General features: G+C 42.6%; 1 protein-coding gene across 6 annotated transcripts in view; it reads right to left on the bottom strand.

The window, feature by feature from the left end:
- Nucleotides 1-27,020, bottom strand: part of ptpn4a (protein tyrosine phosphatase non-receptor type 4a) — a 428,661-nt gene that overhangs the window by 304,985 nt on the left and 96,656 nt on the right. For all 6 annotated transcript variants that reach the window (XM_072470160.1, XM_072470166.1, XM_072470164.1 and 3 more), the window contains one exon: nucleotides 8,784-8,938. In XM_072470160.1, coding sequence (XP_072326261.1) covers nucleotides 8,784-8,938 — 155 coding nt within the window. The remainder of the gene's footprint in view (nucleotides 1-8,783; nucleotides 8,939-27,020) is intronic.

Here is a 27,020-nt window from a genome sequence, read left to right as displayed (position 1 = left end):
TTTATTCTACGAGGATCACAGTACAAGAGCGGAAATTCTGATCAGTTCAATGATTTCTATGGATTGCATTCTAGGGAAACCTCAACAATGCAACTTTTGGATAAGCGTAGAATGATAACTTCTTGATTTCCACATATAAACTTGGGATTTCCACATATAAACCTGCGATTCCTGAATTTGCTGGCAATGTTGCTGCCACCACTACCACAAAATCCATGCCACTACTTTACATTTTAGAAATTCATTCATACAACTGCCCTTGCCTCTTCTCCACCATCCCAATACAAACATGATGTGGAGATGCCGGCGTTGGACTGGGGTGAGCACAGTACGAAGTCTTACAACACCAGGTTAAAGTCCAACAGGTTTGTTTCGATGTCACTAGCTTTCGGAGCGCTGCTCCTTCCTCAGGTGAATGAAGAGGTCTGTTCCAGAAACACATATATAGACAAATTCAAAGATGCCAAACAATGCTAGGAATGCGAGCATTAGCAGGTGATTAAATCTTTACAGATCGAGAGATGGGGTAACCCCAGGTTAAAGAGGTGTGAATTGTCTCAAGCCAGGACAGTTGGTAGGATTTCGCAGGCCAGATGGTGGGGGATGAATGTAATGTGACATGAATCCCAGGTCCCGGTTGAGGCCACACTCATGTGTGCGGAACTTGGCTATAAGTTTCTGCTCGGCGATTCTGCGTTGTCGTGGGTCCTGAAGGCCGCCTTGGAGAACGCTTACCCGGAGATCAGAGGCTGAATGCCCTTGACTGCTGAAGTGTTCCCCGACTGGAAGGGAACATTCCTGCCTGGTGATGGTTGCGCGATGTCCGTTCATTCGTTGTCGCAGCGTCTGCATGGTCTCGCCAATGTACCACGCTTCGGGACATCCTTTCCTGCAGCGTATGAGGTAGACAACGTTGGCCGAGTCGCACGAGTACGTACCGCGTACCTGGTGGGTGGTGTTCTCACGTGTAATAGTGGTATCCATGTCGATGATCTGGCACGTCTTGCAGAGATTACCATGACAGGGTTGTGTGGTGTCGTGGTCACTGTTCTGAAGACTGGGTAGTTTGCTGCAAACAATGGTTTGAGGTTGCGCGGTTGTTTGAAGGCAAGTAGTGGGGGTGTGGGGATGACCTTGGCAAGATGTTCATCGTCATCAATGACGTGTTGAAGGCTGTGAAGAAGATGACGTAGTTTCTCCGCTCCGGGGAAGTACTGGACGGCGAAGGGTATTCTGTCGGTTGTGTCCCATGTTTGTCTTCGGAGGAGGTCGGTCCGGTTTTTCGCTGTGGCGCGTTGGAACTGTCGATCGATGAGTCGAGTGCCATATCCCGTTCGTACGAGGGCATCTTTCAACGTCTGTAGATGTCTGTTACGCTCCTCCTCGTCTGAGCAAATCCTGTGTATACGGAGCGCTTGTCCATAGGGGATGGCTTCTTTAATGTGTTTAGGGTTTATGTGTTCTGGATCTGTAAAGATTTAATCACCTGCTAATGCTCGCATTCCTAGCATTGTTTGGCATCTTTGAATTTGTCTATATATGTGTTTCTGGAACAGACCTCTTCATTCACCTGAGGAAGGAGCAGCGCTCTGAAAGCTAGTGACATCGAAACAAACCTGTTAGACTTTAACCCAATACAAACATGCAGTTGATCACCAGCTATTACATCAAATGTGGGATGTGGGCCTCACGGGCTGGTCCAGCATTGATTGCCCATCCTTAATTGTTTCAGCCCTTTGAGGGAGTGGCTGGCTTTCTACACATCAACCACATTTCTGTGGGTCCTGAGAAAACATATAGGCCAGACCAGGTAAGGATGGCAGATTTCCTTCCCCAATGGACATTATTAGTGAATCATATGGGTTTTTATGACAATTGGTAGTGGTTTCATGGTCCTCGCTAAACTTAATTCCAGATTTTCAGTGAATTAAAATTATCATCTGCATTGGCAGGATTTGAACCCGGGACAATACCACTACCTTCCCCCAACATTAAAGGAATACAGATGGCAAACTTGCACAAAGACATGAGATGCAGCATACAGCAACAAAACATTTGGTTTTAGCTTGAAAACAATGAGAGTCAGAGAATGGCAGGAAGAGAAAAAAAGTTAAGAATACTATAACAATGAAGACTAGATGTCACAAAGAGAACAAAATGACAAAACAAAAGGCTCTGTATCTGAATGAGTTTACTGTAAGATAAAGTAAAGTCGCCATAGCTCCAGATGACCATAGGCTGCTTTCCCCTTTGAGGGAAGAGGGTTGACTGGTGGTGGTTTGACCTGAGGATCGACACACCTCAGGCGAGGGGCAAGGTTGAGAAGGCAGGCCTCTATGAATAACCTCAGCCAGTACACCGAGCTAAACCGGCAGCATTCATAAAGTAACTGAAAGCACACATTGAAGCAAATAAACATGATCTGATAGCAATTACTGAGGCACGGTTGCAGGATGTCAATTGGGTCCTGGGTATTGAGGAGTATATGACATCCAAGGAGAATAGGGAGTGGATGTAGAATTGGTTTGGGGGAAGATGAAAAATAGATGGGGAACGGAGTCACTCGTGGGATTGGTCTACTGGCCCCCTAACAGTAGCCACAATGTTCGACAAAGCACACAATAAGAAATATTGGATCATGATAAAAAGGACGCCAATAACTGTTGGTGACTTTAATTTACGTATAAACTGGAAAAACAAGAGTGACAGTAGTAGCCTGGGTGAGGTGTTCAATACTTTTAAGACAGTTTCTTAGAGCAGCATGTTCTGGAACCAACCAGAGATCAGGTTATTTTACCTTTACTTTTGTGTAATGGGACAGGATTAATGAATGACCTCAGAATAAAGAATCTACAAAATTATCAGTTCCACTGCACAAGTTTTAGGGTCTTGAAAAGATGTAGATAGTTCAGTATTAGCACAATCTATTTCGACACTTTGAAAGTGATATAGTTCATTATAAAACTAGGTTTTTAAATGCGAACAGAGTAAATTATGAAGGAATGAGGGACAAGTTGGTTATTGTGGATTGGGAAAATACATTAAAAGCTTTGAATGTAGACATGCAATGGCTAGTGTTTAAATGAACATGCGACTAGGGGCTTTTCACAGTAACATCATCTGAAGCCTACTTGTGACAACAAGCAATTTTATTTCATTTTTTTCATTCACTTGTCAGCCCTAGCCTGGATATTGTCCAGGTCTTGCTGCATTTAGACACAGACTGCTTCATTACCTGAGGAGTTGCGCATGGTGCTGAACATTGTGCAGTCATCCACAAACATCCCCACTTCTGACGTTATGATGGAAGGGAGGTCATTGATGAAGCAGCTGAAGATGGTTGGGCACAGGACACTACCCTGAGAAACTCCTGTAGTGATGTCCTGGAGTTGAGATGATTGACCTCCAACCACCACCATCTTCCTGTGTGCCAGGTATGACTCCAACCAGTGAAGAGTTTCCACTCGATTCCCATTGATTCCAGTTTAGCTAGGGCTCCTTGATGCTATAATCGTCAAATACTGTCTTGATGTCAAGGGCAGTATTTCTCACCTCACCTCGGGCATTCAGCTCTTTTGTCCATGTTTAAACCACGGCTGTAACGAGGTCAGGGGCTGAGCGACCCTGGCGGAACCCAAACTAGGCGTCCATCAGCAGGTTATGGCTGAGTAAGTGCCACTTGATAGCACTGCTGATGACTCCTTCTATCACTTTGCTGATGGAGAGTAGACTGATAGGGCAGCAATTGAATGAGTTGGATTTGTCCTGTTTTGTGTGTGCAGGACAAACCTGGGCAATTTTCCACATTGCCGGGTAGATGCCAGTGTTGTAGCCGTACTGGAACAACTTGGCTAGGGGTGTGGCCAGTTCTGGAGCACAAGTCTTCAGTACTATTGCCGAGATATTGTCAGGGCCCATAACCTTTGCAATATCCAGTGCCTTCAGCCTTTTCTTGACATCACGTGGAGTGAATCGTACTGGCTGAAGACCTCCGAAGGAGAAAGAGATGGATCATTCCTTTTTTGCGTTTTCGTAGCAGTTAAATACAACTGGGTGGCTTGCCAGGCCATTTCAGAGGGCATTTAAGAGTGAACCGCATTGCTGTGGGTCTGGAGTCACATATAGGCCAGACCAGGTAAGGATGGCAGATTTCCTTCCCTAAAAGGACATGAGTCAACCAAATCGTTTTTTATGACAATGGTTTCATGGTCATTATTAGACTTTTAATTCCAGATATTTCATGGAGTTTAAATTCCATCACCTGCTGTGGTGGGATTTGAACCCGGGTCCCCAGATCATCAACCTGAATCTCTGGATTAATAGCCCAGCGACAATGCCACAGCCTCCCCATAAATGTGGTCCATTGCAGGTGGGATTCACAATGGAGAATAAGGAAATGGCAGAGAAATTAAATAATTGCTTTGCATCTGTCTTCACAGAGGACGTACAGAAAACCTTGCAGAAATACTAGGGAACCATGGGACTTGTGAAAACGAGGAACTGAAAGATAGCATTAATAAAACGTAGTACTCGAAAAATTAACTGGATTAAATGTTGATCTGATGAGCTCCATCCCAGAACGTGGTAGACGAGACCATAGAGATAGTGGCTGCATTGGTGGCTATATTTCAAAATTCTATAGATTTTGGGAAGGTTACTGCAGACTGGAAAGTAATGAATGTAACACCTCTATCAAAGAGGAAAGGGAGGGAGGGAGGGAGAAAACGGAGAACTACAGAAATGTTAGTTTGACTTCTGGTGGCAGCCATGGAGTGAATGGTCACACGCAGGGCAGCTCTGGCTCGAAGGCTTTGGTTTTGGTACATTTTATCTGTTAGTGGGGTCATTTCGGCAGAAAAGTGGAGCAGAAGGTGTAGGAGAAGAGGTTCTCCCGAAGATTAGCAATTAGTCCGGAGAAGACAGTTAAGGACCTAGAACATAGAACATTACAGCGCAGTACAGGCCCTTCGGCCCTCGATGTTGCGCCGACCTGTGAAACCACTCTAAAGCCCATCTACACTATTCCCTTATTGTCCATATGTCTATCCAATGACCATTTGAATGTCCTTAGTGTTGGCGAATCCACTACTGTTGCAGGCAGGGCATTCCATGCCCTTACTATTCTCGGGGTAAAGAGAGGAAGGATGTATTTGCCATAGAGGGAGTGCAGAGGTTCACCAGGCTAACTCCTGGGATGGCAGGATTGTCTCAAGAGGAAATTGGGTCTGTTTTCTCTAGAGTTTCAACAATGAGAGGCGGTCTCATTCAAACGTATAGAATTCTTAAAGGGCATGTCAAGGTAGATGGAGACAGATAGGTGGAGAGTCTAGAACCACGGGACAGCGTCTCAGAATAAGGGGAAGACTTTTTAGGACCGAGATGAGGAGGAATTTTTTCACTCGATGGCGAATCTTTGAAATTTTGCACCTCATGGTCTGTGGAAGCTGAGTCACTGAGCAATTTCAGGAAAAAAAAGTTAAAAATAAATTTAGAGTACCCAATTCTTTTTTTCCCCAATTAAGGGGCAATTTAGCGTGGTCAATTCACCTACCCTACACATCTTTGGGTTGTTACGGTGAGACCCACGCAGTCATGGGGAGAATGTGCAAACTCCACAAGGACAGTGACCTGGGGCCAGGCTCGAACCCAGGTCCTCGGCGCCGTGAGGCAGTAATGCCAACCACTGTGCCGTGCGGCCCAATATCAGGGGAAAAAAAATTATAGATTTCTGAATACTAAAGCATATGGGGATAGTGGGAAAAATGGTGTACGAGGTGGATTATCAGCCATGATCTGTTTGGATGGCAGAGCAGGCTTGATGGGTCGAATGGCCTACTCCTGCTCCTATTTCCTATGTTCATACAGTTTGGCTAAACTTTGAGCCAGGGCCATACAGATGCCATCAATACTAGCTGCTCAAATAACTTGTCAAAATTAAATGGAGCAAACATGGCCCTGAAGATGAGACTCTTGTATGAACAGATAGCAGTTTGATTTGATTTTCATAAACACTATGATCATAATTTAAGCAACTGACTTTTTATTTTTGTGATCATTTTTCATTGCATTGCAGAAATCATAATCTCAACATAAAAGTGTCTGGAACCAGGCTTTTGCCTCAAGGTCACATAAGACATATGATGCAAAGCAAAGGTGCTATGCAAAAACTTATGCCAAAGCCTTCGCTTCTTGCCGTTTCGGCCAAATATAATATATATTATATATATATATATATATATATATATATATTCTACCCCCCACCCTCCTCCAGGCTTAAAAATTATAGTTTGTTGCAGAGAGACAATTCCACTAAGTTAGGCATTTGCTGATGCCTCACTCATTGCATATTGCATTTTTTACTAAGATGATAATGGAATTGTGGAATACATTAACAATGGAGATGGAAGGACAAAAAAAAGTGTTGTTTTAAAAACAGTAGATTGCACCTCATTTTTAGAGTAGTGCAAGAAGTCTTACGACACCAGGTTAAAGTCCAACAGGTTTGTTTCGAATCACTAGCTTTCGGAGCACAGCTCCTTCCTCAGGTGAAGGAGCTATGCTCCGAAAGCTAGTGATTCGAAACAAATCTGTTGGAGTCTAACCTGGTGTTGCAAGACTTCTTATTGTGTTCACCCTAGCCCAGTCCAACGCCGACATCTTCACATCATCATTCCTTTTTAAGAATGGAGGCAAACCTATAGCAGAATATGGTAGGCAGCAGCCACATGGGCCGGATTTTTTTTTGGGGGGGGGGGGGGGGGGAAGAGAGAACCGGCCCCATGGAAGACCGAGTATGAGAGATGAATGAGAGAGTGCGCGCGCACATGCGTCTGATATGAGAATCCAGCAGCACTCCTTCATTAAATGTTTTCAAAATAAAGATAGATAGTTTTTTGAAGAATAAAGGAATAAAGGGTTATGGTGTTCAGGCGGGAAAGTGGAGCTGAGTCCACAAAAGATCAGCCATGATCTCATTGAATGGCGGAGCAGGCTCGAAGAGCCAGATGGCCTACTCCTGCTCCTAGTTCTTATTACGTGAGCAAAAGAAGCGCCATCCCTCCTCCCATTAAAAATGACAAGAAAACTTATTTGCTGAATAAGATTATGTTTTAATTATAATAAATGTAGACATACAAGAAACAGAAAATAAGTTTATAAATTTATTTTTGTTTGTGCGCAATAGGTACAAACATAGAATCAGTTTCTTGTGATTAGACTCTTCAACATTTGAGCGTTTCTCAGAGGTTCAGTCAGCACTCTATGGAGGTCAATAGGGTTCCATGGCTGGAAAAGTTTGGGAAACCCTGCTACAGAGAATGTGAAAACCCTTTTAACCTCCAGAACACCAAATTGCCATATCTGGCAATGGATATCATGATATGGGGGAAAATTATCCAAGGAAGCTTACAGAATACTGCGAGGCCTGGATAGAGTGGACGTGGAGGGGATGTTTCCACTTGTAGGAAAAACTAGAACCAGAGGACACAATCTGAACTAAAGGGACAATCCTTTAAAACAGAGATGAGGAGAAATTTCTTCAGCCAGAGGGTGGTGAATCTGTGGAACTATTTGCCACAGAAAGCTGTGGAGGTCAAATCACTGAGTGTCTTTAAGACAGCGATTGATAGGTTCTTGATTACTAAGGGGATCAGGGGTTATGGGGAGAAGGCAGGAGAATGGGGAGGAGAAAAATATCAGCCATGATTGAATGGCGGGGCAGACTCGATGGGCCAAGTGGCCTAATTCTGCTCCTATGTCTTATGATCTTATGGAAAGTACACCCATTCTTCGGTCAAAACTGCTCACTGTGCGATCACTTCAACCTCCTGCATATTGTTGCATCCTCCGAATAGACTCAAGTATAATTAAATTTAACGATCAGCTACAGGAATTATACACATCTGATAATATGTAAAATCAGATTTTGCACCGACTTCAGCACAAATTATTTCTGCTAGTTCTCGGTACACATGATCCTCCTCTAGCTAGTAGTGTGGCATAGTCTCATCCACTGAATTTCCTCTGCACACCAACGGTGCCATTTTCTATCAACTGGTTTTCCAATACTTCTAAAAAAGTATATTTTTTTCCCCCAGAGTACTAGATTAAAAATAATTTACCTAACTAAATAAATAAGGGGCTGGTTTAGCAGTGGCTGGTTTAGCACAGGGCTAAATCGCTGGCTTTGAAAGCAAACCAAGGCAGGCCAGCAGCACGGTTCAACTCCCGTACCAGCCTCCCCGAACAGGCGCCGGAATGTGGCGACTAGGGGCGTTTCACATTAACTTCATTTGAAGCCTACTTGTGACAATAAGCAATTTTCATTTCATTTTAAAGCAATTGGAACAACTACTTTTTTCTTCCATGGAACAACTCTTCTGCATTAGTTATATAATGTGCACTCAGGGCAGCACGGTTGTGCAGTGGTTAGCACTGCTGCCTTACAGCACCGAGGTCCCAGGTTCGATCCCAGCTCTGGGTCACTGTCCGTGTGGTGTTTGTACATTCTCCCCATGTTTGCGTGGGTTTCATCCCCACAACCCCAAGATGGGCAGGGTATGTGAATTGGCCATGCTAAATTGCCCCTTAATTGGAGAAAAAATGAATTGGGTACTCTAAAATTTATTTTAGAAAAACAGAATGTGCACCCTTTCGCTGGTTCTGCCAAAAAAATATATATATATTTTTTAAAAATGTACACTCTTTCACAGATTCTGCCAAAATTATTCAATGGAAGCAGTGCATAAAAGTTTGCCTCGACACTCAAAAGACGATTTACTTACGTTAACCTTGAAAGCTTGAACAGTATTATCCAGGAGAAGTACGTTGCACACCACTTCTGTGTGTTGTCTGTCCCTAGCCAGTTCTGATGCTCGTACATTGTAAGTCCTGCCAGCTGGCAACCGGAAACGCGATGTCATTACTGTCCACACGGGGTCTACAAAAAGAAAAGTAGTGAATACAGGGAAATTATTGATTCTTTCAGAAATATTTTTTTTAGAATTAGTTTTCTAAATTAATTCACCAGAAACATTTAATGGTGTAAAACAAGTACAAATGAACAAACATCACTGCCAACCATAACACATCAGCTGTTGGAGCTACTAAATGACAACAAACAGATGCTCGTGGGAAAACAAGATCACATTTCACTTAGGCAAAATGCCCCAAATCAATTCCTCTAATGGCTGCCAGTACTTTTCACGCAATTGAAGTTAAACCAACAAGGTGGTAATTTTAGAGTACTATCTCTAACCCTCGGTGCCCTTTGTCAATAGAACTGTATACTTAGATTACGCTGAGTTCAGTAGGTAAATGCACAAACCAGTGGCGCAAAGCCAGATAGATTCCTAATCTGTGCTAAATTAGGAGATCTCAGTCAGACTTAACAACAGGCAATTAGCAAGGAACTAGCTCAGCAGAGAGGGGGAAGATATGGATCAATAAATTTCACATAAAATGTCATCTGGAATATTTGGCATAGTTTTTTCAAGTTGCAATCACACATATAAAAAGGGTTAACCACTTGGGGATAGATTATAACATGTTATTTAGAAATGAAGAAAACAGATGAAAAAGTAATTTAAAGAAATGGTCACTTCATTTATCCAAAGTCTGTCAGACAGTATAACAGAACAGAAATCCAAGTACCCAAATGAGGAAACACCTTCCCATAAGCAACAATAAAGGCAATTAGAAATAAAAGTAGACATCGGAAAACAAATTTCAGAAAATAACTTTATCAAGGTGCAAGAACATTATTTCACTATAACACACTGAATATTAAAGATGTCAAAGATGTACAGACTTCTGAACCAATCAGCAGTGTTACGCATGATATCTAACTTAGCCGTAACTAATTTTTAGTGTTCCTTTATTAAATGTGAACTTGTTCTCAAGTAACATGTATTGCAGTGAGGACATGAATTAAAATCCAACTTCCAAACTATATGAACATATAATGGCCTTGCTGCTTTGGTCTTAGGTTTGTCTCAAACTTTAAAACTTCCTCGTAAACCTCTCCCTTTGAATTATTCAATCACGTCTCTTAAAGTCTTCCTTCCTAGCTGCCAGAGAGGGTGGCGGTGTTGACAGAAGAGACATCTGATGGGTGGTCAAGCAATATTAGTTTCGGGGATTGGTCAAAAGGACTGCAGTGTCTTTGAATCCTGCAAGCTCCTATGTCCGTATGATGATCTCAACTGGAACCTTCATATCTGAATTTTGTCACATTGAGGGTGATATACTTGAATAAATTCAGAGAATAAATGAATTGGGGTTTAATTGAACTTTTATAAACACAAAAAATAGATTACATTGTTGATTCCAAGATAAAACTAAAATTCATCCTCCAGGAAGGAGAGAACTAGATTTTACAAGAATAGTTTTCTATGGTAGCAGTTATCTAGACTGCAGTTGGATTCTTGCACAAGCTAATGAATTACAGAATTCTGGGAATTAGCAATGTATTCAAAAACACACTGCATTCATAAAAGAATGCCAAACACTGAGCACACTCAATTATATCAAGCAAATTAAAATCATGCCAAATACTGAACACTTTTGCTGCCTACCCACTTTATTAGGTTATATGATTCCTCATACAGCATTGCACAATGTTGCCAACTTAGGGACATCTTTAGTAAGGTTGTAGAACAACCTATGAAGGCATGTCCAATTACAATAGCTTTATAAATTTTCCATGGAAAGTGGACATCATTGGCGAAGCCAGTATTTGTTGCCCATTCCTAATTACCCTTGAACTAAGTGGTTTCTCAGGCCATTTCAGAGGGCAGTTAAGGGTTAACCGTATTGCTGTGGGTCTGAAGTCACATTTGGTCATAACAGGCAAGGATGGCAGATTTCCTTCACTAAAAGGCATTAGTGAATCAGATGTTTTTTTACAAGAATCAATGATAGCTGTCACGGTCACCATTACTGAGACGAGCTTTCAATTCCGACTTATGAATTTAATTTAAATTCCACCATCTGTCGTGGTGGCATTTGAACCCATCTCCCCACAACATTAGCCGCAGCCTCTGGATTACCCGTTCAGTGACATTCTACTGCACGACCTTTCTAAGTCAAGAGAGCTTCGAGTCAATACCAAATATAATTCATAATTATTTTAAATGGCTCTTTATATCGCGAATGTGAACTTCGGGTGGCCAACCCTTGCGTATAACCTCTTCGGAGGGGGGGGGGGTTGCATTTTCTTGAAAATGAAAAATATATTAAGCAGTAATGCTTATTCCTGTGTAGAGAAACTTAATCAATTAGTCAAAGTTCAAGACGGAGTAGAAAGATATAAAATGGTCATGGTGGTGAAGGAATGCCAAATTTAAAAACCTCGAGGGATATTTCTAGATTTAGAGTAAGAGAAATAGTACATGAAATGAAGGGGTGCGAGTGCAAAGAACTTGCCAATTTTAGCTTCCTTCCAGGGCCTTATCCAAGTTGCAGTTCTTCATGCATCAGTACAGACAATAGAAATGATCACACGAACGACAAATTCAGTATTTTACTCACATGTAACAAACTGTCTGCAATCAGATTATGCAGCTTGATTTCCCATCCGCCAACCCCTACTAATAAGGTACCCAACATAACCATTACATTCTACAACTCCCGCTCATGAGAACTAAAGGTTTAGGGAGCAACTTCCAAAGATTTAGTATAAACAAATAAAAACAATAATAGACAAAATAATGAAACTGAAAGTAGACAAATTTCAAAACCTGTTGGTTTCCACACTATGATGTTAAGAAAGGTGTTAAAATTGAGAGAGCTTTCATCTCAGGATTCAGAAATTGTTCTCTTTGATGAGAAACTTACAGGAGGATGGTGTTGCTAACTTTTGGTTGGCTCTTAATCCGTAATTTGCGCTGTTTGTTTAACCTTTGCTCTAGAGTCGGCAGGTATCTTTATACCGCCACGAGGTTCAATTCAAGTAATGATCAATAACTCAACACACCAATTAGTAAGCTTCAAATCAAAACACATTTATTATACACAGTAAATCACTGCTCATGCATAAACTCTACTTTCTAGACTATTCATATCACTAAAAGGCCTAGACTTAGCTTCGGACTGGCCCACCAGGTCAGGGGAACAAATGGCCTTTTGTTCAGGTCCCGAGTCTGCAGGATTCAAAAGCTGGTACGGACTAGTAGCTAGGAGCGCCTATCTCGTAGCGAGCGTTGACTGGAGACTTATTTGTTTGGTGCGGCAGCTTGGACAGGTCACTCTCAAGGGTTGATTCAAGTTGCTGAGTGACCCTGCCAAAGAAGGACAATTTGAACTTGGGGGCTTTACTTTATAGTCCCCAGGGGCTTCCCGCCCTTCGGGGCAAACCCCGTACCTGGTTCCAAGTGATTGGACTGCGTTCCGATCACTTGGATCGATTTCTCCAATACTTGTTGTTCCCTGATCGCTGGGCGGTCCCTAAATGTCCGTTGGCCTTCCTTTGAGTTGGCTCCTGCTGGTGCCGAGGAGTCTGGCTTGGCTTTATTCACCTTAACTGTTGCCATTGTGCCTTGGAATCGCTCATTACTATGCAGATGGCTGCTGCATTACTATGCAGATGGCTGCTGGTTTCAGTGCTGTCTGGTTGTTTTGCAGATTTCAATATACATGATTTCTGCACTTGCTAGTCTTTGCCTGTGTTGGCTGAATTTCCCTTCAGCCTTTGCGGTTCTCCATTTTAAGTCGGGAAGTGGCCAACCCAGGTGGCTACAATCGTAAAGATAAACCAATAAATTATATGTCTATTAGAGTAATGTCCAATTATTAGAATCCATTTTTAGAACAGTGAGCACTTGACAAATATGAACTGGCCAGAGAGAGCCAACATGGATCTAAAGTGTAAATCCTGCCTCCCGAACCTTGTTGAGTAGGTTTCAGCATGGTGTCAAAGGAAAATGTGGTGGACATTTTACGAGTTTCCAGAAAGCATGTGATAAAGTTTCACACAAAAAATTGTTAATAAAAATAAAATTTATGGACTGGAACTTATTGCAGTGGTTCAGAGGTAGGACATTTTAGTAAGAGATAGGACACTTTAGTAGAGATAATGGGCATGTACTTTAACTGCAAGTGGTGACTAGCAGTGTTCCCAAAGATTAGCATGGAGATCTCAGCCTTTCATCACATATTGACTTAAATGAAGATTGGGTTGTATACACATGTTTACTGATGGCAATACATTAGGTGGCTAAGTCATGAACAGAAAGTTGCAAAGGGACAGATTAATGGGATCAACAAAATGATGGTATACAGAACTCAATGGAGGGGGGAGGTGTGTGGTCTACTTCCGGACAGAAGGAAGATAGACCTCAGATTTTTCCAAATGACGAGTAGATAATAACCGTAAAACAGAGAGATTTAAGACTCCATTACAAAAACCATGAAAAGCCAGTGGGGAGACACTTCACAGCGAAAGACGTGCTTTCAACATTCTGAATTCTCCCTCCATGTACCCAACAGGTGCCAGAGTGTGGCGACTAGGGGATTTTCACAGTAACTTCATTGTTGTGTTAATGTAAGCCTACCTTGTGACACTAATAAAGATTATTATTAATAAATAAAAATTTACAGCAAATGAAACATTAATTTTTATCTCAAGAGCACTGAAATACAAAAAGGTGAAGTGATGCTCCAGTTGGGTTCAACCACATCTGGAGTTCTGAGCAGCACACCTAAGGAAGGATATAATGGTATTGGTGGGGGTGAGCGGAGGTAGGCCATTCAGCCCTGCAAGCCTGCTCCACCATTGAATAAAATGGCAGATCTGATGGAAATGTTGTCATGAGAATGTCACTTTAAGAAATGTTTGGCTCCTTATGTTACTGCAGTGATGTCAGAGTGGAGCTGAGTTCTGGCTCTGCGTTTTAGTTTCACTTTGAGAAAAGCTTGGGTGTGTCTGTGTATTTTTGGGGGTTTTGTTTTAGTGTTGGAGCTGAAGCCAGACAAAGCAGGTGTACTGTTGTCCTCTCTGCCATGTAAAGACTATCTCTTGATCATTTGGCGAATTCAGAATTATAAATGTCCTCAGTAGTGAAGTTAAACCTGATGTGCTTCTGTTAAAAGGCATTTCTTTTGTCTTCTGGGTGTTGTTTGGGAACCTATTAAGGATTACTTAGTGTTGTATTCTTTGGGGGTTGTATTTGAAATAATGGTTGCTAAGATGTTCACTGTATGTTTTAAAAAGGTTAACTTGAGTTCATAGAATAAACATTGTTTTGCTTTAAAAATACTTTTCCATTTCTGCTGTACCACACCTGTAGAGTGGGCCGTCTGTTCCCCATACCACAATCTATTAAAAGTTGTGGGTCAGGTGAACTCCATGATACACTTTGGGGTTCTCTGAACCCTGGCCCATAAAACACTTGGGGCTCGTCCGGGATAAAAGTCTATCTATTGGATTGGCTTAGTGAACTTGAAGACAGTGAGGGGTGAGCATATTGTGGTTGCTTTTCAGGTGTGGAATTCCAGTTCACGTGGGGAGTGTGTTGTGGACAATTGCTCTCTCAGAGACTCTGAAGTTTTTGGGGGTGGAGACGGTCACACGCAGTACCTTACGCAGAAACATTGCAGTTAACATTACCTGACAAAATGCGAAAAGATGGGGTAATTATGGCGGTCGCTAAGCATTTAAAATTGCCTGAGAAACAATTTGACTCATTGGAAATGGCAAAAATTCAGTTACAATTTAAACAAATGGAACAAGAGAAAGAATTAAAGCAGCTTGGATACAAAATAGATAGAGAGGAAAAAGAAAAGGAGAGAGAAGAAAGGAGAGAAGAAAGAATAGCCCTAGCAGAACAAAGAGAAAGGGAGATACAGATCAGGGAAAAAGATAAAGAGAGTTTGAACTTCAGAAAATGGCCATGAAACAAGACAATCAGTTAAAATTGGCAGACGTAAAGGGGAACGTACAGTTGGATGATAGTGATAAGGATAGTGAGAAAGAGCATCATTGTCAAAGGCTTGGTGGGGATCTATTTAAATATGTCCAAGCATTGCCAAGGTTTGGCGAGGAGGTGGAAGCCTTTTACATTGAATTTGAGAAGGTAGCTAAAGAAATGAAATGGCCACTGGACATGTGGGTATTACTGATTCAAACAAAGCTGGTAGGTAGGGCTAGGGAAGTGTTTGCATCACTACCGGAGGTGGTATCTGGGACGTTTGAGGTGAAAAAAATCTATCTTAGGTGCATATGAACTAGTGCCAAAGGTTTAGAAATTTAAGGAAAGAATTTGGTCAAACATACATGGAGTTTGAAAGGCTCAAACAGAGTAATTTTGATAGGTGGATAAGGGCTTTGGAAATTGACCAAACGTATGAAGCTCTCAGAGAAATTATACTTTTGGAGGAGTTTAAAAATTCAATTCCTGATGTAGCAAGAACTTATGTGGAAGAGCAGAAGGTTAAAACTGTGAGATTAGCAACAGATATGGCAGATGATTATGAATTAGTTCATAAATCAAAGCTTGGTTTCCGACATCAGTTTCAGCCGGTGAAGGATAGAAACTGGGGACATGAGAAATACTCAAGTGGGAAAGGTAAAGGTGATCTGATGGGAGATAATAAGGGGAGTGTACCTCAGACAAAAAAGGAAATCCAGGAGGGTGGAAAAGAAATTATAAGTTTCAAATGTTTTCACTGTAATAAACTAGGCCATGTAAAGTCACAGTGTTAGAACAAAAGAACAAAGAAATGTACAGCACAGGAATAGGCCCTTTGGCCCTCCAAGCCCGTGCCGACCATGCTGCCCGACAAAACTACAATCTTCTACACTTCCTGGGTCCATATCCCTCTATTCCCATCCTATTCATGTATTTGTCAAGATGCCCCTCAAATGTCACTATCGTCCCTGCTTCTACCACCTCCTCCGGTAGCGAGTTCCAGGCACCCACTACCGGGACATCACCTGAAGACAGTGAGGATCCAAAGATTTCTGTCAAGGCCTCAGCAATTTCCTCTCCAGCCTCCTTCAGTATTCTGGGGTAGATCCCATCAGGCCCTGGGGACTTATCTACCTTAATATTTTTTAAGACACCCAACACCTCGTCTTTTTGGATCTCAATGTGACCCAGGCTATCTACACACCCTTCTCCAGACTCAACATCTACCAATTTCTTCTCTTTGGTGAATACTGATGCAAAGTATTCATTTAGTACCTCGCCCATTTCCTCTGGCTCCGCACAGATTCCCTTGCCTATCCTTCAGTGGGCCAACCCTTTCCCTGGCTACCCTCTTGCCTTTTATGTACGTGTAAAAAGTCTTGGGATTTTCCTTAACCCTATTTGCCAATTACTTTTCGTGACCCCTTCTAGCCCTCCTGACTCCTTGCTTAAGTTCCTTCTTACTTTCCTTATATTCCACACAGACTTCGGCTGTTCCCAGCCTTTTAGCCCTGACAAATGCCTCCTTTTTCTTTTTGACGAGGCCTACAATATCTCTCGTTATCCAAGGTTCCCGAAAATCGCCGTATTTATCCTTCTTCCTCACAGGAACATGCCGGTCCTGAATTCCTGTCAATTGACACTTGAAAGCCTCCCACATGTCAGATGTTGATTTGCCCTCAAACATCCGCCCCCAATCTAGGTTCTTCAGTTCCCACCTAATATTGTTATAACTAGCCTTCCCCCAATTTAGCACATTCACCCTAGGACCACTCTTATCCTTGTCCACCAGCACTTTAAAACTTACTGAATTGTGGTCATTGTTCCTGAAATGCTCCCCTACTGAAACTTCTACCACCTGGCCGGGCTCATTCCCCAATACCAGGTCCAGTACCGCCCCTTCCCTAGTTGGTCTGTCTACATATTATTTTAAGAAGCCCTCCTGGATGCTCCTTACAAACTCTGCCCCGTCTAAGCCCCTGGCACTAAGTGAGTCCCAGTCAATATTGAGGAAGTTGAAGTCTCCCATCACCACAACCCTGTTGTTTTTACTCTTTTCCAAAATCTGTCTACCTATCTGCTCCTCTATCTCCCGCTGGCTGTTGGGAGGCCTGTAGTAAACCCCCGACATTGTGACTTCACCCTTCTTATTCCTGATCTCTACCCATTTAGCCTCACTGCCCTATGAGGTGACCTCCCGTAGTTGGTGGTTGAAGAAAAGCACTGGGAAGGCTTTTATGGTAAAACAGGATAAGACAGTGGGGTTTGTTAAAGTGGTAAAGGAAAGCCCAAGTGAAGCGAAGGAGGTGCAAAAGATTGTACAGCCTGATCGAGAGGTGATTGATAAGAAGGTGCCAGATCTCTTTAAAGAATTTACTTGTGTGGGTAAAGTTTACTCATGCGTATCAGAAGGAGCAGATAAAGAAGTCACAATTTTATGAGATACGGGAGGTAGTCAATCTTTAATGGTAAGAGATGAGGAGTTATGTAGTTTGGGAAGAATGTTGCCAGAAAAGGTGGTAATATGTGGAATTCAGGGTGAGAGGAGTAGTGTTCCATTATATAAGGTAAGGTTGGAAAGTCCAGTGAAGTGGTAGTAGGAGTAATAGAGAAACTATCTTGTCCAGGAATACAGTTTATCTTGGGTAATGATATAGCTGGATCGCAGGTTGAGAGTGATCCCTACTGTGGTTGATAACCCAGTGGAATATCAGACAACTGAAGTGTTGAAGGACCAATATCCTGGGATTTTTCCGGATTGTGTAGTAACAAGGTCGCAAAGTCACAGGTTAAGACAAGAGGAGAAATCAAAGAGTGATGATGAAGTTGAAGTGCCATTATCAGAAATGATTTTTGATCAGATGGTTGAAAAAGAACATTTTTAGTTCAGGAAAAAAGCTGAAGACCTTTACATATGCAGGCGTATGAAAAGTGGGCAGAAGTTCATCAAATAGTATTGCCGGTAGAGTATAGAAAGGAGGGGTTGAGAGTTGCACATGAGGTACCAGTGGGAGGTCATTTGGGAATAAGGAAAACTCAAGCTAAAATACAAAAACATTTTTATTGGCCTGGACTACATAAAGATGTAGTTAAATTTTATCGATCATGTCACACATGTCAAGTAATAGGGAAACCTCAAGCAGTGATAAAACCAGCGCCCTTAATACCCATTCCAGCAGTTGAGGAACCTTTTACAAGGGTCCTAATTGATTGCGTAGGGCCGCTTCCTAAAACAAAAAGTGGGAATCAATATCTTTTGATGATAATGGATGTGTCTACTAGGTTTCCAGAGGCCATTCCAGTACGTAATATTACAGCTAAAAAGATTGTGGAGGAGTTACTTAAATTCTTTACTAGATATGGACTACCCACAGAAATACAATCGGATCAAGGATCAAATTTTACCTCAAGTTTATTCAAAGACGTTGTGGATAGCTTAGGAATAAAACAATTTAAATCAACTGCGTACCCATCCAGAATCGCAGAAAGCGTTAGAAAGGTGGCATCAGACATTAAAGACAATGTTGAGGGCTTATTGTCAAGATTATCCAGAGGATTGGGATAAAGGAATTCCATTCATCCTGTTTGCTATTAGGGATGACCTAATGAGTCAACCAAATTCAGTCCTTTTGGACTAATTTTTGGTCATGAGGTAAGAGGACCACTTAAATTGATTAAGGAAAAATTGGTGAATGAGCAGTCGGAAATTACATTATTGGATTACCTGTCAAATTTTAGGGAACGCTCAAATAGAGCAGGTGAATTGGCTAGACAACATTTTAAAAGTTTCACAAAATGTGATGAAACGGGTAGCGGACAAGAAATCCAAAGTTCGTAGTTTTGCCAGTGGAGATAAAGTTTTAATATTGTTATCAGTGGTAGGTGAACTCCATGATACACTTTGGGGTTCTCTAAACCCTGGCCCATAACAATATCAAATCTGCATCCCGCTACCCCAATAACCTATCACCCACTTGCTTAATAAGAATCCATCCACATTCGCCTTAAAAGTATTCAAAGACTTTGCTTCTACAACCTTTTCAGGAAGAGGGTTCCAAAGACGCACAACCCTCAAAATATTTTGCCTCATCTCTTTTTTTTTTATAAAAGTTTTTATTAAAGTTTTTCAATTTTACAAAACCTTACAAGACATAGAATTTTTTTATAAGATGCCCAAAACATTCAACATGAAAAAATAAGAACACAACCCCACACCCCCAACACCCCTCCCCACTCAGCACCTGACGGTGATTTGTTCCTTGAAGTAATAAAAGGCTGCCATCTTCGGTAGAACCCTTCTACCGATCCCCTCAGTGTACTTAACCTTCTCTAGGTACAAATACTCCACTAGATCCTCTAACCATGTCAGGACACTTGGTTGCGTTGGAGACATCCACCACAGCAGAACCCGCATCTGGGCAATCAAAGAGACTAAGGCAAGGACACCTGCCTCTGTCCCCATCTGCAGCCTCGGCAGTTCCGACACCCCGAATATGGCAAACAAAGGGCAAGGCTCCAGTTCAATATTGAGAATCGCCAACATGCAGTTAAAGAAGGAGACCCATTGCTCACAAGTTTGGGACAGGACCAGAACATGTGCGTGCGGTTGGCCAGGCCCCCGGAACACTGCTCAGGCCTATCATCCGCCTGCAGGAAAAAAAAACTGCTCATCCTCTTCTTGGCTAGGTGCACCCTACACACCACCTTTAGCTGGATCAAGCCCAGTCTCGTACAGGAGGACATGGAATTCACCCTGCGAAGGGCCTCACTCCACACATCACCTACTACAGGCCCCAGCTCCCCCTCCCACTTTGCTTTCACTATTCACTGAGCTTACTTCTTCTAAAAGGATCCACTCTAGATTCCCAAAAAGTGTTCCTCACCTCCGACCCCGCAATAAGATCCTTTCCATTAGAGATTTGGGCAGCATCACTGGGAAAGTCTTCTGTACTAAATTCCGAACCTGCAGATATCTGAATGAGTTTGACTCCGAGAACCCGTAATTCACCGTTAGTTTCTCTAAGCTGTTGAATGGTCCCTCCAAAAATAAGTCTCCTATTCTCTCCAACGCCTTCCTTCTCCACATCCCACTATAGTGTCCAACCTCCCTCCTCTGGTTAAAGTGAACACAATCACCAAATTCGCAGTCAACAAAAATGCAAGTGCAGCTGTCACCAGCGCTTCCAACCCACCCCTCTTACATGACCTGACTTCTCCCTGCACCCAAGCAGCCTCCCGGTCACTACAAAACCCCAGCACCTTTTCTATGTTGACTGCATAATAATAAAAAAAGTATATTAGGCAGTGCTAGGCCTCCAAACTGTCTGTCCCTCTGTAAAAAATACCCTACGAATTCGGAGTCTTGATCGCCCAAATATCAACCAGTTTACCTTCCCAAAAAGGATTTAGGGAGGAAGACACTGAAAAAAACCCAACAAGAAATCATGGCAGAATATTCGTTTCAATATACTGCACCCTGCCTGCCACGGACAAAGTCATTTTATCCCATCTTTGCAGATCCGACTTGACCTCACTCACCAGGCTGATATATTCAATTTATGGAGCTGTGCTCAGTCCCAGGCCACTCAAGACACCCAAATATATCTGAAGCTGGCAAGACGAAAGAGAAGCCCCCAGGTGTTAGCTCCCCTCTCTCCTCCCAATTATCCCTTCCATTTTCTTGAAGTCCTCAAGCCATAGCCAAGGGTTTGAGCGCCAATACAAATAAGAGGATACCCATCTCATTCTCCGCCCAATTGAAAGTACCCAAAACGCAAACTGTTGGTATGTATACTAGCTGAGGGGTTTTATACAAATCCACGAGACAAACTTTGGTTGAAGCTCAAAAGTCTCCAAAATTGTAAACAGATACTTACATTCAGCCCTGTCAAATGCCTTCTCAGTATTTAAAGACACCACCACCTCAGGATCGGGCCTCGCCAGTGCGGAGAGAACTACATTTAACAGCCGTCGGACATTGTACGACAGTTTCTGGCCCTCAACAAACCCTGTCTGATCTTTATTTGTCACCCCAGGAAGACAAGGCTCTAACCTCCTCGCCAGCTTCTTCAGCAATGCCTTCCATCTGCATTCAACAGTGTAATAGGACGGTACAACCCACATTCCACAGGATCCTCATCTTTTCTCAATAAAAGGGAATCGATGCCTGCACTAGTGTCACTGGGAGGGGGCCACTGGTCAACGAATCCTGAACCATGTCCACCAGCAACGGGACCAACTGTCCGACAAACTCCTTATAAAACTCCAGGGACCCAGGTTCAATTTTGGCCTCGGGTGACTGTTAAGAGTTTGCACTTTCTCCCAGTGTCTGCGTGGTTTTCCTCCGGGTGCTCCAGTTTCATCCCACTGTCCAAAGATGTACAGGTTAGGTGGATTAGCCATGCTAAATTGCCCTCAAGTGTCCAAAAGGATTAAGTGAGGTTACTGGGTTACGGATGTAGGTACGGGCTTCAGTAGGGTGCTCTTTCCAAGGGCAGGTGCAGACTCGATGGGCCGAATGGCCTCCTTCTGCACTGTAAATTCTGTGAACTCTACCCCGGTAATCCATCCATCCGTTCCTGCAGCCATACCTGTTTGCATCCGTCCTATAGCTGCTAAAATGTCAGCAGGACCCAGCAGTGCCTCAAACTCTTCATGCTCCTCCTTCCCACCACCAGAAATTCTAGACCCCCCCCCCAATAAAGATTCTGAAAGAGAAAGCCTCAAATGCGCCATTTACTCCAATCCGGGGTGGGCTGACCAGAATGATCTCCCGGGAGGCCACCTGCCGCCTCATCTGGTGGGCCAGGAAACAGCTAGCCTTCTCCCCATATTCATAAAGGACCCTCTCGAATGCCACAACTGGCACACCGCCTTACCCGTAGACAACAGAACAAATGGCATCTGCAGTTTCTTCCTATTTGCCAGGAGCTCTGGGGTAAGATCACCCAAATACCTGCGGTCCACCTCTATATCATCTTCCACTGACTTCTGACGCTCTTCTTTTGCCTCCCTATCCATGTGTGCCTTCGACGCTATCTTATCCCCTGATGACCCTTTCAAGGCCTCCCACAGTGTGGAAGGAGGCACAGACCTGTTCCCATTAAACCTTACATACTTATCTATAGACTTAGAAATGCATCCACAAAACCCTATATCCACCAGTAGCTCTACGTCCAGCCTCCAGTTCAGACGCTGAATAGGGCCCACCTCTAAAACCAAATCCACCAAGTGCTGAGCATGGTCCGAAATGACTATAGCCGAATATTCTGCCTTCCTCACCACGGGAAGGAGAAACCTACCCATTGAAAAGTCTATCCTGGAGTATATCTTATGAACTGGGGAAAAGAACGAAAATTCTTTACCCCTGGATACACACCGCCATGGTTCCCCCACCTCCATCTCTTTCATAAACACTAACAGCACATTTGCCAGCCCCGAAGGGACTGCCGAATTTGGCCGAGAGCGGTCCAACTTCGGCTCCAGCACACAGTTCATGTCTCTCCCTCTCCCTCACCCCAAGATCAGCTGAAGTGTCCCCAAATCTAGGATGGAGGCCAATAGCTTCCTTATAAATGCCACATCATCCCAATTTGGGGCACATACATTCACCAACACTACCAACATACCTGCCAATGCCTCAGTAACAACTAAGTACCTGCCACCCAAATATGTTACTACCTTGGCCGCTAAAAAGCACATCTGCTTGTTGATTAAAATTGCCACCCCCATAGCCATATTATTGGAGCCAGAGTGAAACACCTGGCTCACCCATTCCTTCCAAAGTCTGGTCTGGTCCCTTACCTGCAAACGAGTCTCCTGCAGAAACACCACCTTTCTTTGGGTGAGAGAACACACTTGATCTCTTCACAGGAACACCACCACCACACCCCCCCCCCCCCCCCCCCCACTCGCAAATTCCATGTGACCAACCTGATCCGGGGGCTCTCTCTTTGCTGCTAGCAAGGTAGCCCCCACTCAGGGTACTATTATGGGTCAGGGTTCAGAGAACACCAAAGTATATCATGGAATTCCTCTGACCCACAACTTTAAATAGATTTTGGTTATGGGAAGCACAAGGGCCCACTTTACAGGTGTGATGCAACAGAAGCCTAAAATATGTTTAAAACAAAACAATGTTTATTCTATGAATCCAGTTAACATTTTATAAACACACAGTAAACAGTTTATCAACTACCAATCCTGACCACCCCCCAAAAGATACAGTACACTATAGATAACCCTTGATAACTTTCCAAACATCCATAAGGCCATTTATAGTATTTAAACCCGCTGTCTTTATAAATAAAGACAGCAGGTTTAAATACTCTACAGAAACAGGTATTACTTTGAAATCAAGTGATCTTTAGATTGCAGAGAGATCATAACATCTTCTTGCTGTGAATGCAGCTCTTTATCTCTAAAAACGAAACCAAAAACACACTGCAGCTGCCAGCTCAACAATGAAAGTGAAACAGAGAGACCAGCTCCACCCACACATTGACATCACTACAGCCATTTGATAAATACCCATTTCTTAAAGAAACATCCACCTGACAGTTCATAAATATTAACAAATAAAAAAGCTCCCATGCCCATCCCACATATAAAAAACAAAATCCAACACCCCTGCAATGTTCAAATTCTCACTAGGGACCATGTATTTCAATTGTTATTACATTAAGAAAGGGTCTGGTTGAGCACAGTGGGCTAATCAGCTGGCTTGTAATGCAGAACAATGCCAGCAGTGTGGGTTCAATTCCTGTACTGGCCTCCCCGAACAAGCGCCGGAATGTGGCGACTAGGGGCTTTTCACAGGAACTTCATTGAAGCCTACTTGTGACAATAAGTGATTAATTCTATTATTAGTATTAACCATTACACCCTACCCACATTGGTCTCCCAAACCCCTTGCCCCCACATAACATATACAAATCCCAAATAACAAATATATACGGTATACATAAAATCCCACACAAACCCATCCCATTAACAAACAGAGAACAATTTTAACTGAGTCCAAGACTGTGTTCTTTAACAAAGGCCTCCACCTCCTCTGTGTCGAAATAGCGGTCTTTCAGCCAATGAGTGACCCGAAGACTCGCTGGGTACACCACCCCGAACCTCACTCCGCTCTGATACAACGCCGCTTTTGCCTTATTAAAAGTAAACTCCGCTCCGCCATCCTGATAAATCCGGATGGTGCTCCCCTCCCATCTTGAGCCCCGATTCACTATGGCCCACTTCAGCACCCACTCCTTTGGACCCTCTCCTCTCAGAAGCTGTGGAATCTTACCACCACTGCACGTATTGGCTCGTTCGCCCAAGGCTTCTGTTGGAGAGTTTGGTGGGCCCCATCTCTGAGAAAAACACTGTGGGATTCGGGCCCTCCATCCCCTCCAGCAGCCTCACGATTCTGAGGTTTTGTCTTCTTGACCTGTCCACCACCAAGCGACCCACTTTCGCCTTCGGGGTCTTGTTTCTCTCAGCCTCCAGTGAGGCGATTTGATCAAAAAGGTTTCCTCCACTCCTTTCGCCACCTCCTTGCTTTTTCACAGCCTCAAGATTTTCTCCACCTTCTCCCAAATCAGGCCAAGCACCTCCCCAATCGATTTTTTCCATCCTTATTTTTCAGTGTTTCCCAAACTGTTTCTCAAACCCAGAGACCAATGCCCCCACCAGCATTTCTGCTGTGATAGGAACAGCTGCACCCACAGTCATGCATACTTCATGAACCGAGTTTAAGGAAATCAGAATACAACAGACATGTGGCATTATAATTTAACAAGCACAGAAACCGATTTAATGTGCTTTTCATTAGGGGCAATAAGTCAAAGGTGCCAAAAAGTGATCATGCTATCCTCTTTATACCTTTATGTCTCCCCTCACATATCTTCCCTTTCCCAAATAGTAACACAAATCACTGAGTCGCTGAAAAATATACCAAGCCTCTGTAACTCAATCCCTTTCCTGTCCCCAAACAATACTTAATATGATGCAGTTACAATGAGTCAGGGTTCGACAGTGAATGCAGAAAGGTTGACATCTATCAACAATCCTGACAGGAATCAGTAACTATACAAATGGATGATTTACTAAAATCTTTAGTTTCTGGATGAAGTTGATTTGAATAACTTGTAAATGTTTCTCCATAATATGAAAATCGCTTATTGTCACAAGTAGGCTTCAAATGAAGTTACTGTGAAAAGCCCCTAGCCGCCACATTCCGGCACCTGTTCGGGGAGGCTGGTACGGGAATTGAACCGCGCTGTTGGCCTGCCTTGGTCTGCTTTCAAAGCCAGCGATTTAGCCCTGTGCTAAACCAGCCCCTAATATACTAAATTATCTAAGCTAAATTCACTTCTCCGCACTGTTTCAAGTTGTAAATTGGGTCAATAGTATAATTTGCACCACATAACGCTCTTTCCCAAACTATTCCATACAGTACAGGAAAAATAGTTGGATGCCTTTGATTTTACATATTAGAAGCCACAGAAGTACACACATCAAATCCCTTTGTCTGAAAAGATAGAATATAAACTTCTTTTGCTTTACTTTAAGCAACCACAAGATCTTCAGTGTATAAAGATCTCTTCAGTTCATTTGGCACCAATTTCAGCACTGATTATTTCTACAGAAGACAAAATCATTTGTGCCCAAGGCCACATTTCTCAAAGGTGAATAACATGATGCAACATGCCTGCTTTACAGTTGTTGCTATGTGGCCAAAGTTTTGATATTATCTAGAGTATAAATTCCTCAGCTGGATTGTTGTGGGAAAACTTGCAGTATGAAACAAAGAAATCACTGGCTTCCTTAAAAGAACTATGTGGAAACATAGAAATACTGCCAGAGACACGAAATGCCTCAAAACAAAATGCACTCGACTTCAAAATGGCTTTCAAAGTTATTGCCCTGACTTCTGACACACTGCTGAACTGAGTCCATTGTATAGCTGCAGTGTCCAAAGTACAATGTCCTGTTGTGTGCCTCAAAAGAAGCGTGTTTCAATGAGCTATTTAATTAGTATCCTGCAGAAGCTCCACAGCAGCTCCAAATTTACAAAGCCTCATGCTTGAGGGAAAAAAATCAATTGGCAGGAGTTCCCAGTCACACTCAGTAACTGTATGTTAGCTTCCTACAGGATGGGTCAATGTGCTGAAACAAACCAGCAGCCAGATGCCTGCTTATTAGTGCGTGAAAAGGAAACCTAGCAGCCAAGTGCACCATTACCCTAAACCACCTCCTGCTTTGGGCTGCGACCACAGATTTGGAAGAGTGGTCATAAATGAAAAGTACATAAAAAACGTTTTAATATATACATTAGATGCACTCCTGTACAAGTATTTTGGTATAAATGTTTTTCTTTCAAAGCTGTAACAATTCTCCAAATTGGTTCCAAAGCACAATTACATTTATGTTTGTGGCAATTTCAACACATTAGTCATACTGGTTGAACAAATTCATCTCAGATATGTAACAAAAGGTCAAGCATGCTTGATTGAGCAGCATTAAGAAACCAGCCTCTGATTATTTATAAGCTATATTTCTTATAAAATTTGTACAAGTGTTTAAAAATTGCATTTTCAGACAAGTGCAAAAACTATGGTTCATTTTAAGTCCACCTCCTTACACTTCTCCCTTGCCATTCATCATTGTAAAGACACCCTGTCAGAGGTCTTTGATAATACCCTAGGAATGTTCAAGTGAATTGTGTTGATAAAAGCTAGTGTCAAACTCTTGGATTCGGAGATTTAGTAACAATAACTAATTGCAGTAATCAACAAATTAATGTAAATGAGATCATCATGAGATATTTGACCATTTAATCTATTTTCAATGCATTTATTATTGCAAATATATGGAAACATCATGCCTCTTATTTAATCAAAATATATGATTGCCAAACAAAACGGTTTCAAAACGTAATGTTTCAATGAAGTAGCCCCATGATCCTCCTTGGAAGTACTTTCCAATGTTATGTTCAAGTCACAGTGGCCTCTGGCTGGTTTCTATTAAATCTGATTCATTCAACAGCAATTACGTCAATTATTTTCCCAGATGGTCAAAACAAAGGTGAAGCTTGGACTGATTACCATCAAGCCCACCAAAAGA

The sequence above is a fragment of the Scyliorhinus torazame genome, chromosome 2 (assembly GCF_047496885.1).
Source record: "Scyliorhinus torazame isolate Kashiwa2021f chromosome 2, sScyTor2.1, whole genome shotgun sequence".
NCBI lineage: Eukaryota > Metazoa > Chordata > Chondrichthyes > Carcharhiniformes > Scyliorhinidae > Scyliorhinus > Scyliorhinus torazame.
Note: the sequence above shows the minus strand (reverse complement) of the source record. Positions and strands in the feature narration are given on the sequence as shown.